Source organism: Mustela erminea, chromosome 13 (assembly GCF_009829155.1).
Source record: "Mustela erminea isolate mMusErm1 chromosome 13, mMusErm1.Pri, whole genome shotgun sequence".
NCBI classification, from domain to species: Eukaryota; Metazoa; Chordata; class Mammalia; order Carnivora; family Mustelidae; genus Mustela; species Mustela erminea.
Genome location: NC_045626.1, coordinates 40,223,629 through 40,236,435, shown reverse-complemented (window position 1 = coordinate 40,236,435; position 12,807 = coordinate 40,223,629). Strand labels below are relative to the sequence as shown.

General features: G+C 37.2%; 1 protein-coding gene and 1 long non-coding RNA gene across 5 annotated transcripts in view; one reads left to right on the top strand and one right to left on the bottom strand.

The window, feature by feature from the left end:
• DSG3 (desmoglein 3) overlaps nucleotides 1-6,507 on the top strand; it is a 34,220-nt gene extending 27,713 nt beyond the window's left edge. Inside the window, exons 13-16 of one of the 2 annotated variants that reach the window (XM_032309187.1) lie at nucleotides 440-579; nucleotides 888-951; nucleotides 2,348-2,592; nucleotides 3,782-6,507. In XM_032309187.1, the coding sequence (XP_032165078.1) occupies nucleotides 440-579; nucleotides 888-951; nucleotides 2,348-2,592; nucleotides 3,782-4,399 (1,067 nt within the window). In that variant the 3' untranslated portion in view covers nucleotides 4,400-6,507. Of the gene's footprint in view, nucleotides 1-439; nucleotides 580-887; nucleotides 952-2,344; nucleotides 2,593-3,781 lie in introns of both variants that reach the window. The other variant, XM_032309186.1, reaches the window with a different exon arrangement.
• Nucleotides 1-12,807, bottom strand: part of LOC116571365 — a 55,347-nt gene that overhangs the window by 31,780 nt on the left and 10,760 nt on the right. The window contains exon 3 of one of the 3 annotated variants that reach the window (XR_004277855.1): nucleotides 6,590-7,042. The exons of 1 other annotated variant lie outside the window; for it this stretch is intronic. This is a non-coding gene — a long non-coding RNA (uncharacterized LOC116571365). Of the gene's footprint in view, nucleotides 1-6,589; nucleotides 7,043-12,103; nucleotides 12,774-12,807 lie in introns of those variants that run through there. One more of the 3 variants, XR_004277854.1, reaches the window with a different exon arrangement.

The window sequence follows — 12,807 nt, the reverse complement described above, 5'->3', positions numbered from 1 at the left end:
TATCATTCAACAAACAGTGACTTTTTTTTTTTTTTTGAGAGAGATACAGTGAGAGAGAACATGAGAGAGGGAAAAGGTCAGAGCGAGAAGCTGACTCCCCATGTGGGACTTGATCCTGGGACTCCGGGATCGTGACCTGAGCGGAAGACAGCTAGCTGCTTAACCAACTGAGCCACCCAGGCACCCCAAACAGTGACTATTTTAAGAAAATACACATATCGCAAGAATGATCAGATCTGTATCCTCCAGTTCACAATCATATGAAATTTTAGGATGCTTAATTTACACTTTATTTTGTAGAAACTAGTTTTGCTTTCTATTAGATTTTCCATGAGTCCTGAAATATTGTATTTTCTTCGTAACGTTTCAGACAATTGCCATGTCTCATTGTTTCCAAATGATTCAAGTGTTCTGATATTTTGTTTTCCTTTATAACTAGTGGCCCCCCTTCTGCTGCTGACTTGTGACTGTGGGATGGGTCCTATCCGGGGAGTGACAGGAGGATTTATTCCAGTTCCTGATGGTTCAGAAGGAACAATTCATCCATGGGGAATTGAAGGAGCCCATCCTGAAGACAAGGTGAGGACCTAGTTTCTAAACGTTTTTTTCAATCACATAGAACAAAATTAGATTTATATTCAGATAGGAAAGGGGGTGATAGGGTATAAAAATAAGATACTTCATGACCTTTAAAGGCCTTTGTGAGGGCTGAAATAAATGGAGCCTTTTAGAATCACAGCTCTTCAGATGTCCAACCATAAAAATGGTTACTCCTGTAAGAATTTGGACTTCTTCTAAAGTCATCTTTTGCAAAGAGCCACATTTCACCCATAGTACCATGAAACTGGTTCATTTGTAAACATTTATTTCTTTAACATGGTTTGCAGGAAATCTCAAATATTCGCGTGCCACCTATCACTGCCAACGGAGCTGATTTCATGGAAAATTCTGGTAAGTAAACATCAAATGGATTTTTGAAGGCAATACTGGGTTAAATAAGCAATACTGAAAAATAAGAAGTGTTCTAAATCATTTTTTAATAATTTGCATATATATATACACATGCTGGGAGATGTTACCACTAAAATAGAGTTTCAATGAAATGATTTACTATTAGTGTATTAGTCAATTCCAGTGCCAAGCTTGGGTTTCAATAAGTTCATTGAAATTCATTGCCCACTGATGCCACATTTTTAATATCCAAAGATTTGTTATACATTTTCCAAACTTTAATAAACTGAAGTAGAGCTCTCAGTCACTTACTAATTTTTTAATTAAAAAATATTTCACACGTGTAGAAAAATGTAAAGGAAAATATACTAAATACTATGTGCCTACCACTCAACTCTGACTATTTTTACCATTGGTAATATTTGCAGTTAAACCTCATATGTGCACATTCTCAATCTTATTGCCCTTCTTCCTACCCCAAAACTAACAATACCTAGATTTGAGTTCAAGTATCAGTTTTATATTCAGTCATAATGGTACAAGATCATTTATGCTCTCATATAGGTGAACTTATTCATTTCTTTGGTTTACCAAATAATTATTTTATTCATCTTGTCTCAGTGCCACAATTAAGGCATAAACTACAGGAACAATATGACCTAGTGCCTAATATTAAAGTTTATCTTAACCCCATACCTAGCAATAGATTGTTTTTAAATGTCTAGCCTACAAAATCTGCATGAGATCACTGCAAAATGTCTGCCTTTATCAGCTACCCCAATCCTCACCTGGTTCTCTGATTATAATTACATAGCAAAAACTATACTCAGAATTCTCTAGAAAAAAATTAACTTTCCATGAAAGTGTAATGTAAAGGTGATAAGGAGAATAGTCATAACTCTTTAAATTGTGTTCAGACACCAAGACACTAAATTAGCATCTGCTAATTTGCATGATTACATTATGGATATTTCCTCTTTGGTTTCCATATTGAAAGCAATAATAGCTTAATTTTTATTTCTTCTTTTTCTTGAAAACAAATAAGCATTGCATTACAAGTTTTCCATGGCTGTGTGCTGAATATTCTGTTTTTACTTTTCTATTTCTGGCTGTTGTCACTGAAAATCTATTTCCTATGTATATTTTTTAATTAGTATGTTTCCAGAGCAATTCCATCTGCGAAGATCCTCTGTACAGACTCACCTCCTCTGTTACTCTCTCATAACAGACCCTAGAATGTTCTTATCACCTCTAGTCATATAATTGTAATCTCTCCTACTTATTTGCTTTACTGGGTATCTGCCCATTGATACCAAAAAACAGTAAAAGAAAAAAAAAAAAAAAAAACCAATTACAGCATAAGATGCTCCAGAATTTTCTTCCCTGTTTTTAGAAGTTTGTACAAATACATATGCTGGAGGGACAGTGGTGGAAGGAACCTCGGGAATGGAACTGACCACCAAACTTGGAGCAGCTACAGGATCTGGAGCCGCTGGAGGATTTGGAGGAGTCACTGGACTTGGCATTGGTTCTGCAGGACAGTCTGGAACAATGAGAACAAGGCATTCTACGGGAGGAACCAATAAAGACTATGGTGAAGGAGCAGTAAGCATGAATTTCCTGGACTCCTACTTTTCTCAGGTAATGTGGTAGAAGACTCTGTGGCTTTGTTATTTTATGTACATTAGAGATCTTTTTTCTTTGCAATTCGTTGTTGTACTTACAGCTTGTTAAAATGTAAGAAAAAAATAGGGTTCTCTGCCAAAATAATGCAGATAACCTACGGTGATAGCCAAAATTGGGCCACTAGTCAAAAGGAAAAATGGTAGGTAGACACAAAGGGAAAGAATATAACAAGGGGCGCCTCCTCCCTCTGACTGGAATAACAATGGAAAGCAAAATCTTTTGAGTGTCAGGATCAGCAGCATCCTCTGCAGAAATATACAAAGCAGCCTCTTTTGTGTTCCCTGTACCATAAAGTATGTCAAATGTGCATATTTTTCTGAGACAGTGTTATAGTATCCTTCACATTTTCAAAAGAGTCCATGCCCCAAAATGCTGAAGAACCATTAAATTAATGACCCAGAAATAAAAGTGGGAAAAAAGGGATGTGATCAAAGGTCAGAAGAAGTGTCAGGAAGCATAGAACTGAAACGAAAAAGGTTTCAAGAACAGAGAGGACTTTAAGAGGCAGGTCTTGCCTCTTGGTTGGTGCATCAGTAGAAGAGATTTCCTATGGAGTTTTGGTGTCAGACCTGGTAAATTCTGGGATTGGAACTGTTGCTGAGAAGGTATTGTCTCACACTGACTGTCAGGGAGAGCTTGTTTGGGATGGATCTCTTGGGATATTCTGAGATGTGGTGTGGGCCCTCGTTATGGGTCAGGTTCCCGCATGGGTCGGGAAATCTAGGCCAAGGCCCCAGTCTGGCTGAGAGCTGGCTTAGATGGTGTAAGTGGGATGCCTGTCCCCACCCCTAAACACAAAGACATGCATTTACAGAAGCACATACAGGGACCCCCACACTGGGCCCAGTGAATAACCTCCAGGCTTTGAGCACGTTGGTTTTGTAGGTCCAAATCCATGCCAGTGCCTTCAAAACCCAGACTTAAAAAGTGAGCCTAGGCTAGATTCAATTCCAAAGGAATGACAGCTACACTGTTCTCCAACAAGTTTCTCTTACAAGATTGCTAATACCCAGAGTTTGGCTTTGTTTCTGTGGCTTACCTAAATTAGGCATTCATGATCAATTCTTGAGTTCTATGAACAGTGTTGCATTCTTCAACTGAGACTCTTTGAAAATTCATTTTTTCCACTTTTCTCCCCCTTTAGAAAGCATTTGCCTGTGCAGAGGAAGACGATGCCCAGGAAGCAAATGACTGCTTGCTGATCTATGATAATGAAGGAATGGGTGCCCCCGGTTCTCCCGTGGGCTCCTTGGGTTGTTGCAGTTTTATTGCCGATGAGCTGGATGACAGCTTCTTGGACTCGCTCGGCCCCAAATTTAAAAAGCTTGCAGAGATAAGCCTCGGGATCGATGAAGAAGCCCAACAATTTCAGCCACCTTCCAAAGACAGCCATTTGGGCATGGAATCCTGTGGCTATTCCCTAGGAGTCCAACAGCCAGAATCTGTTAGGGGCCAGACTTTGTCAGGCAGTCAAGGAACCTCTGCTTTGTCTGCTTCCGGCTCTGTTCTGCAGCCAGCTGTTTCCATCCCTGACCCTCTGCAGCATGGTAGCTATTTGGTAACAGAGACTTATTCGGCCTCTGGTTCTCTCGTGCAACCTTCCACTACAGTCTCTGAGCCACTTCTCACGCAAAATGTAATAGTGACAGAAAGGGTGATTGGTCCCATTTCCAATGTTCCTGGCAACCTACAGACTCCGATGGAGATAAGGGGGTCACGTAATATGATCTGTATAGAAGATCCTTGTTCCCGTCTGATATGACCAGAATGAACTGGAATAACATATTGGCTGAATATATTATTTGGACCAAATTGTTCAAAGGAGCATAGCAAAGCTCACAGTATTAGTCTAACTGGGCACTTATTTTGGAATCTCCTAAACCGAGCTTGATCAGTTTAAATTTTCTAGTTAATATCCCCAAACTGGGTCATGTTGTCACTCTCACTTCTCAAATACCATTCAAGTGGTAGTAAATCTGGATGTTTTTCCAAAAATCTTGAGATCATATTTAGTGGGAAAATTCCAATTAATAATTAACAACTTTTAAACTTCTCTTTTTGCAGTACCAAAGAAATGTATTTGTCCCTTTAACTAAAATGCAGCGTGTTTTATTGGATTAAGCACTTGGAGTCAAGAGCCCCAGTTCTTGTCTCTGTCACCTTTTCTTATGTCACTAATAATGACCTAAGAGTCATAAGGTCTTTGCTAAAGCATTTTGAGCTGCTTGGAAAAGGGAAATAGTTGCAGCTGAGTTGTCATCTTCTCGGTGTTGGGAGACCCTAAGTGCATCTTTTGCTCAAGCTAAGGGCTACTGGCTTTTGCATTAAACTGCTATATCTATATCCTTCCATTCTCAAAATACAGTTTGATAAGAAAATATCATAGAGCATTTAGGAAAGTTTAGTATGGTGTAAATAATATTTTGTGTTTTTCTAAATTACTTTGAAAGGATCTATCCAAAGAAAATATCTTACTTTGAGCTCCTTGGTATACATTTCTCAATACAAATCCTGTGTTAATAGTTCTTGAAAATTACTCTCTATTTTGTAAATGTCAGTGAGTAGATGTAATTTGCAGATGACAGTGCTGCTTATTATGTTAACAATGTCTACAGACTTTGTGAGAATACAAACATGGTTTTTCTCATAAGGAAAAGAGGCCTCTGACTAGATTAACATAGGGTGAAATTTTTGAATATGTATTATAAGCCCCGTTTCAAGTCAAAAAGGGAGATGGAAATGGATTATCATTAACCTCTATTTTATTAAGCCTCAGTACTCTGAAACAGCTACAACAACTAAATTCTCTAGCAAAACAATGAAGATTTTGAATTCATTATTTCATATGCACCGATAGCGGTGCAGCTCTTCAAATCATTTCAAGTCATTCATCTTCAGCCTTTAGCCCCTAGAGAACACCCTACCTTCTTATCAACATTCTGGTTTTAGCTGAGTCTTTACAAGGTCATTGTCACTGTCTCTAATTGTATATAAAAGACTTCTCCCTGTTTTGTTGCCAGCCATATTCAAAATCTATTTGTTTTTCCAGATGGAATGCAAAGTAATAAAGTATCTTTTAACACAGAAGGATACAATCCTAAGCTTCCCTGGGAGGAAAGAGACCTCCTAAATGTCCCTACATCTAACATCCTTCCCTCCCCCTGGTGCCATGCATGACTACCAGGAAGGTATGTGCTAGGATGGCCAAGAAGAGCGGGCAATCTGTTCTTTTAAGATAATCCCACTGTTTCAACAATACCTGCAGTGTGCCCATCTTGAGGTGAGGGGACTTAGATCCTGTGGAGTGGCTGCCAGGTCCTGAGGAAACTGCCTTGCTATTATCACTGTGGCCTCTTCTCAACAGAAGCTTGTCCTGGAGTCTAGATCACACATGGTTGATGTGTGCCTCTGTGATGCATGTGAATTAAATTAATAATCATAATAATCCTTATTTCAAGTTCAAAAGTGTCTTCAGGATCCTCAAAGAATTTTGGCGTTGCCTCTTAAAACCCAACTTATGATGAAATGGGAATTTCGCTGCATTGCCAAACTACAGAGGAAACTATGTCACTGTCGTAAAGGCTCTCTAAGGGAAAAATTGAAATTAAATGTGTTTTAAAATAAAAATAGACTCATCTTGTCTAGAAGGACCTTGAATTGCCATGTAAAAGTAAATTCAAAGCAAAAATGTATCTGTATTTTTTCACCAAAAATAAAAATTGTTTAAAGCAAAAAAAAAAAAAAGAAAAATGTTTAAAACTGTCTTTTTACTTGATGTATTATAAATTTTAAACAGTATATGCTGAAACTTCAACAGTATAACACTGAGATAATAAAACCGTTGGCAACAAACATGAGTACTTCCTTAACCATTTAGTAAAAGGTGAGCTACTCTCTAGAATTAACAGTTACTAAGAAATATAAGGTAAGAAACTGACTTACATAGGTATTTTTATCAGTATTTTATATTTTTTTTCTAGCTGATACCTTTTGCCCATCCTCCCACGCAGGAAGGAAGTACCTGGGGACTCAGGATCTCTTCTTCAGGTGGAAATAGTGCTCGATGAGGTCAGAGCAGTCTTTTATTAACGAGAGGTTTTAAGTCATTTATTATTTGTTTGGTAGTTTGGAATGATCTTTCAGGCAAAAGTTCTGACATGCAATGATGCCTCAGAGACAAAAGCTGGAGTAAAAAGAAGGTAAGGTTTCCAGCCTAACATGATGAAAAATGTACCATGGATCTGGGGACAGCTGTCAGCCCCAGCAGCTTGGATGTGTCTCCCAATAAATGTCTGTTATTTTTATGTCTTTCTTTAAAGGGATGCCACAAAAAGTCCCTTTGGAACTTCAAATCTTGCCTTGGCTGACCGTCCTTATTCTTTAATCCATACAGTTCAACTGGGATCTGGTGTATGAGGAGCAGAAACTGGGTTAGAGTGGGCGTAGAGTGAAGGAAAGGGGATGATTTGATTCTGACATTCCGAATCAAACCCAGGAAAAAATGAAGCCCCTGTAGGTAAATTCCAAAAATATCCCCTCATCCTCCAATTTATAGAAAGTTTGAAGAATAAAAACAGCAAGATCAATGTATCTTAATTGTCAAAATTCAAGGAAGAGCATGAAAAAAAAACACACTCAACTCTCAAGCTTCAATGCAACTAACAATTAAGAAACAAGTAAACGTTAAGGATCTCTCCTTCCTGTTATTGGTAATTCAGTGTTTTCTGCACTCCTGCAGAAAATCCTGAGTATATTCAGACTCCTGCACTGGGTCTACAAATAACTCTGAGTCAGAGATTATATGGCTTAATACTTGTTCAACAGCACAGTCTGAGATCATTTTTAAGTGTGGGGGGGGAATTGATAAAGAAAAGAAGATAATTGTTTGATTTACAGGTGCCAGAAGCAACACATTTTCCACAATGAAGACTGAGATTCCTTCTGCTCTGCCTGATCCCTCCATGACAAGACATGGGCCCTTCAAGGTTGGTGTCTTTACTTTCTTTTTCCTTTATAAATAGACTTTCTTTTCAACAAATGCAAAACAATAATCTAAACACAATGCAGATACAGTTAAAACTCAAGAGAATGATGGTCTAAAAGAACAAGTGCAAATGGATACAGTTACCAGAGCAGGAAGAAACTAGACACCGGTAAGCCCCACCAGCTGGCCAAGACTGTTAGTTACATATTCTAATTTAATTCTTACAGTAACTCTAATTATAATGAGGAAAACAGAGATCCAGAGAAGCAAATTACTACCTCAAAGTCATTCAATAAAGTGACATAAATGTAAAGGTTTATCTACAGTTATTTACAATAGAAAGCAATAATAATATATAACCATTACTCTGTCAAAATAATCTGCTTCCTTTCAGCCCTAAGACTTGAGTAGAGCATGAAAAATTGGAAATACAAAGAAAACAATGAAAATAATTTTTAAAAAACCAGAAATCTAGATATAATTCTAAAGATTAAAGAAGCAGTACATTGTAGACAAATATATCTATTTGGACATAGAGGACAGGGCAATCTATATATTTCTAGATGTATCTAAGAATGAGAGATAGAGAAAAAGGTAGAGACAAAGGAATGGATAGAAAGAAACAAGTATATGATTTGCTGCTATTTTGAGGTATATGTGAGTTTATTTTTCAGGGCACAATGAACATCTCTTTCACATTTAATAAGGAAAACAAACTCCCCAAAAGTCATGGAATCTCCTTTCTGATCAACTCCTTAAGGATTACTTTGATATCACACTATTTAGAAGGGGTCATGTGTGACATGTAGCTAGATGTAAAAGTAACTTTATATGGAGAGATTCTGATTCAATATTAATACATATTGAGAAATGATCAACACAGTAAGTCTAGGTAACATCCATCACCATACATAGTTATAAAAAATTTTTTTCTTGTGATAAGGACTTGTAAGATCTACCCTCTTCACAACTTTCAAATATGCAATTCAGTATTATTAATGATAGTGACCATGCTGTATATTATATCCCCATGACTTATTTATAACCAAGTTTATACTTTTTGAACCCTTTCACCCATTTTCCCCACCTCCCATGCCCCACGTTTGGCAATCACCAGTCTGTTCTCTGTATCTAAGACCCTGATTTTTGTTTTATTCCATTTCATTTTTTTATATGATAACTTTAAATGGGTCCCTCCACCTCAGTGTTTCCATGATTTGTAGAAAACAACACAACTGAACAACGACAAGTACTATTTTACGCCTTAATGTTATCTCTCCTTCCACATTTATTTCATGAAGTACCATCATATTTTTAAGTTTATGCCTTGGTACATCTCTGATGTTTTCTGTGCACGGAATTTGTCATTATTAAGCTAGCAAACAGTAAAAGTTGTGTGAAAACAAAGAGTATGAAATCCTAATATAAGCAAAACACTCAGATTGAAAGAACACGTATGTCTTCCTCTCCTCAGAGGGCAAAGGAAGTATTTATATTCTTTCATAACCAAAAGAGGATTGCAAAGAACTCTCTTAATTATAAAGCAGCACAGAATCAGGTAATCTTGTACTTATTTAAATGGGATAATGACATGGTTTCCACTCCTGCAAAAAGGCATTATAACTAAGCCAAATCTGAGTATTTAAACACAAAAAGTGAGATTAACTTCAGTCATGTCTTCCCACGTCCAACTGACCATGTTGATAGTAAGAATTATGTGGTCCTAACCTGGGGGTAACACACATACACACACACACACACACACACACACCCTCAGGTAAGCAAGTAGCTCAGTGTAGCTGAAGCAGTGTCTTTCCATCATCAGACCCATGGAACAGACAGTGACGCTTGGTTTGTGTTGCAGATAGAAAGTTTCTGCATGCAGAGTCTGCTCTCCAAATTTATTATTAAAAAGAAAAAGGGACACCTGGGTGGCTCAGTTGGTTAAGCAGCTGCCTTCGGCTCAGGTCATGATCCCAGCATCCTGGGATTGAGTCCCACATCGGGCTCCTTGCTCATCAGGGACCCTGCTTCTCCCTCTGCCTCTGCCTGCCATTCTGTCTGCCTGTGCTCGCTCTCTTCCCCTCTCTCTTTCCGATAAATAAATAAAATTTAAAAAAAAAAAAAAAGAAAGAAAAGAACCACCTAGATTTTCCACCTAATTTTTCTTCAGGTAAAGCATAATGAAAAGACCTTGTTTGACCAAACTCTTAATTATTCTCATGTAGGGCTGACATCCTCAACTTTAGATTAGTAGGCAACTGTGTCATAGGAAGTGGAAGTATTAGTCAAAGGGCACAAAGTTTCATTTAGATAAAATGAATAACTTCGAGAGATCTACTGTACATCATAGAACCTATAGTTAGCAATAATGTATTGTATACATAAATTTTGCTAAAAGGGTAAATCTTGTATTCAGTCTTCTTGTCATTAATAATAAGAATAAGAATAATAAATAAGAGAGAGGGAGGAAACTTTTGGAGGGAATGAATAGTTTCATGGCATAGACCGTGGTGATGGTTTCATAGGTGTATACTTACCACCAAACTCATCAAGTTAAACACATTCATTATATACAACTTCTTATATGACAAAAAATTTAATATGTAATAAACAGTCTAGTAAGTTCTGACAATATTCCTTCCTGCATCTTCCCTCTTCCTCTCAGCTGTTATAAATTGCTATTAATTTTTCCTCACAAGGTATGGTTGCTACAGTTGAAACATAAGTTCATCTTCTAACTCACCACTCTTCCTCCTTACACCTTCTCAGACTCTGCAACAGAAGGGTCTGTTGTACTGATCTTTGGAAATTCTTTCAAAGAGGCAAACCAGCAACAAAGACATTTGCTGCCAAGATGATAGAAGCTCTTCTATTCTATGCAAACCTATTTCACAACAAAGCCTCCAGAACAAGCCAACACATGTTCTTGCTACTTCTGCCAGCTCTGGCTGGGAAAGGATGTCTCCACTGAAAGAACAAGTCAGGAGATGTTTTTGAATATTTTGATAGGAAACATGGATTTGTTGGGCAAAGAAAGCCTGCTAAACTTTGCACAAAATCAAAGTTACTACGCCAGGGCCCATGAGAAAATTATAAAATGTCATTCTATCTATTAGTCAATCAAAACAACTGTATTATGTTTTAATGATTAACAAAAGATAAATTTGAATTTTTTTAATGTGGTTTGTTTTTTAATTGTGTGTTTTAAGTTAACAGTTAAGAGGTTAAGCTTTGGAGACAACTATTTGAATTCAAACCCTAGCTTCACCACTTACTAGCTAGCTGTGTGTCCTTGGGAACGTTACTTAATCACTCTGCACCTCCCTGGACTATTATTATGGAAATAATAGTCCTTACCTACATCAGGAGGTTTTTGTAAAGAGGTTACAAGCGTGCACTTAGGACAGAGTAAGTGCTCGTAAAGATTGTTATTTTTTATTGTTTTTATCATTATAATTTAAATCTTCAAAATGAACTCAACGTAGAGTTAAGAGTACTGACATGCAAAGTATTAAAACCATACAAACTCTAAACATCTATATTATCTGATCCAAAACCTTGTTTTACAGATGTTCAAACATGCTGAAAAGCAACTTATCAAGGGCAGAGTTAGGAATTGACTAGGTTAATTCTCTTCCTGCAACTCCAAACTGCCACTATAATATTTCTTTTTCACTAATCTTTTGCCTCATTCACATAGGCCACTCCACACTGGAAACTCCTTTGAATACATAAGCAAAGAGAGACGAATTTATTCATACTAAATTGTTATCTTAGATAGCCAAAATGATTAAAATCACCAGATGATTTTAAGTTTTCAGCTGAGCTTCCTTGGAAAGGGCAGAGTGGAGAGGTTTTTCCTGCTGAGAGTTTTGTTGTTGTTGTTTCAGCAGTCACCACACCCAGTGTGAAACCCAAGGCAGGGCTCAAACTCAGGACCCTGAGATCAAGACCTGAGCTGAGATCAAGAGTTAGACCGACCCAGTGAGCCCTCTAAGACCTCTAAGACTTTTAATTACATCATTTCCACCAAATAGAATAGGGCAGCCAGGTGGCTTTGGGGGAAAAAAGTTACTTGAAAATTAGCGTGAAAGGAATGATGCTCTTAACCCAACCTTCTGTAGTATCCATATGTTAGATAACACCAACAGAATAGCAATTACAACACACACAGAAGAGACCACACTTTATATTCAGTTTCTATGATATACGGTGCCAAGTTGCTAGCCACATGAAAAATAGTTTCATTTGCAAAAACTAGTTGACCCAACATAAAATTAAAGGAAATGAAATTTGTTTTCCTTTGCATGTTTTTTTACCTTATTTCTCAAACATGCTATGCCTAATGTTTTGAGAATCACTACCTCCTGATTCCTTTAAAAAACTGACCATAACTAGTTAAGTTTTTAATAATTAATAAAATAATTAATAATTAATTAAACAAATTAATAATTAATAAAACAATTGATAGTTGTTTTGGTAATTTAATTCAAGATAAAGTATCAATCACAGCAGCACTTTGTTATTCCTCCTTGGAATAGGTATCTTTAATACTCAATATCTGTTTACTTAGAAAACAAAGTGATTTCCATTATCATTAGGTCATAGGTCAGGAGGTGAGGTGTTTTAAGCATAAACACTTTCCAGGGTCCCTCAAATCACATATTTGGCATCTGTCCATGTAGGGCCACAGAGCATACCTGGGACTCAGGTTTCACATTCTGACAAACAGACCTCAGGCATCTAGTCTCTAAGAAATAAAAGTAAATGACATGTTCCATAGATGTCCCACCATCTTAATTATTCCTGAAAACCTAGAAGCCCCAATCTTCCTCTGATTTTTTTGTTTATTTCGGATGGCTTATCCATACTCCTGAGGTGAAAATCAAAGGTATAATAAACATAAACCACACTCTGTAGACTTAGGATTCCAACTACTGAAAATTCCACCATGTAGACGGATTCTCCCACAGTGCCAAACAATGGAAACTCAGAATGGCACTTTTATGAACCATAAATCAATCCTTTAACATGAGCTTTCACATGGGTTTTACTTTGTTCACCTCTAAGTCTTCCCTGTAATACTGCTCTGCTTAATTTGTTGACTTGTCATCAAATGTCCTGATTACTTCAGATGCATGCTCTAATCCTAAAATTAAGAAAGAAGTATGATGATACACTCT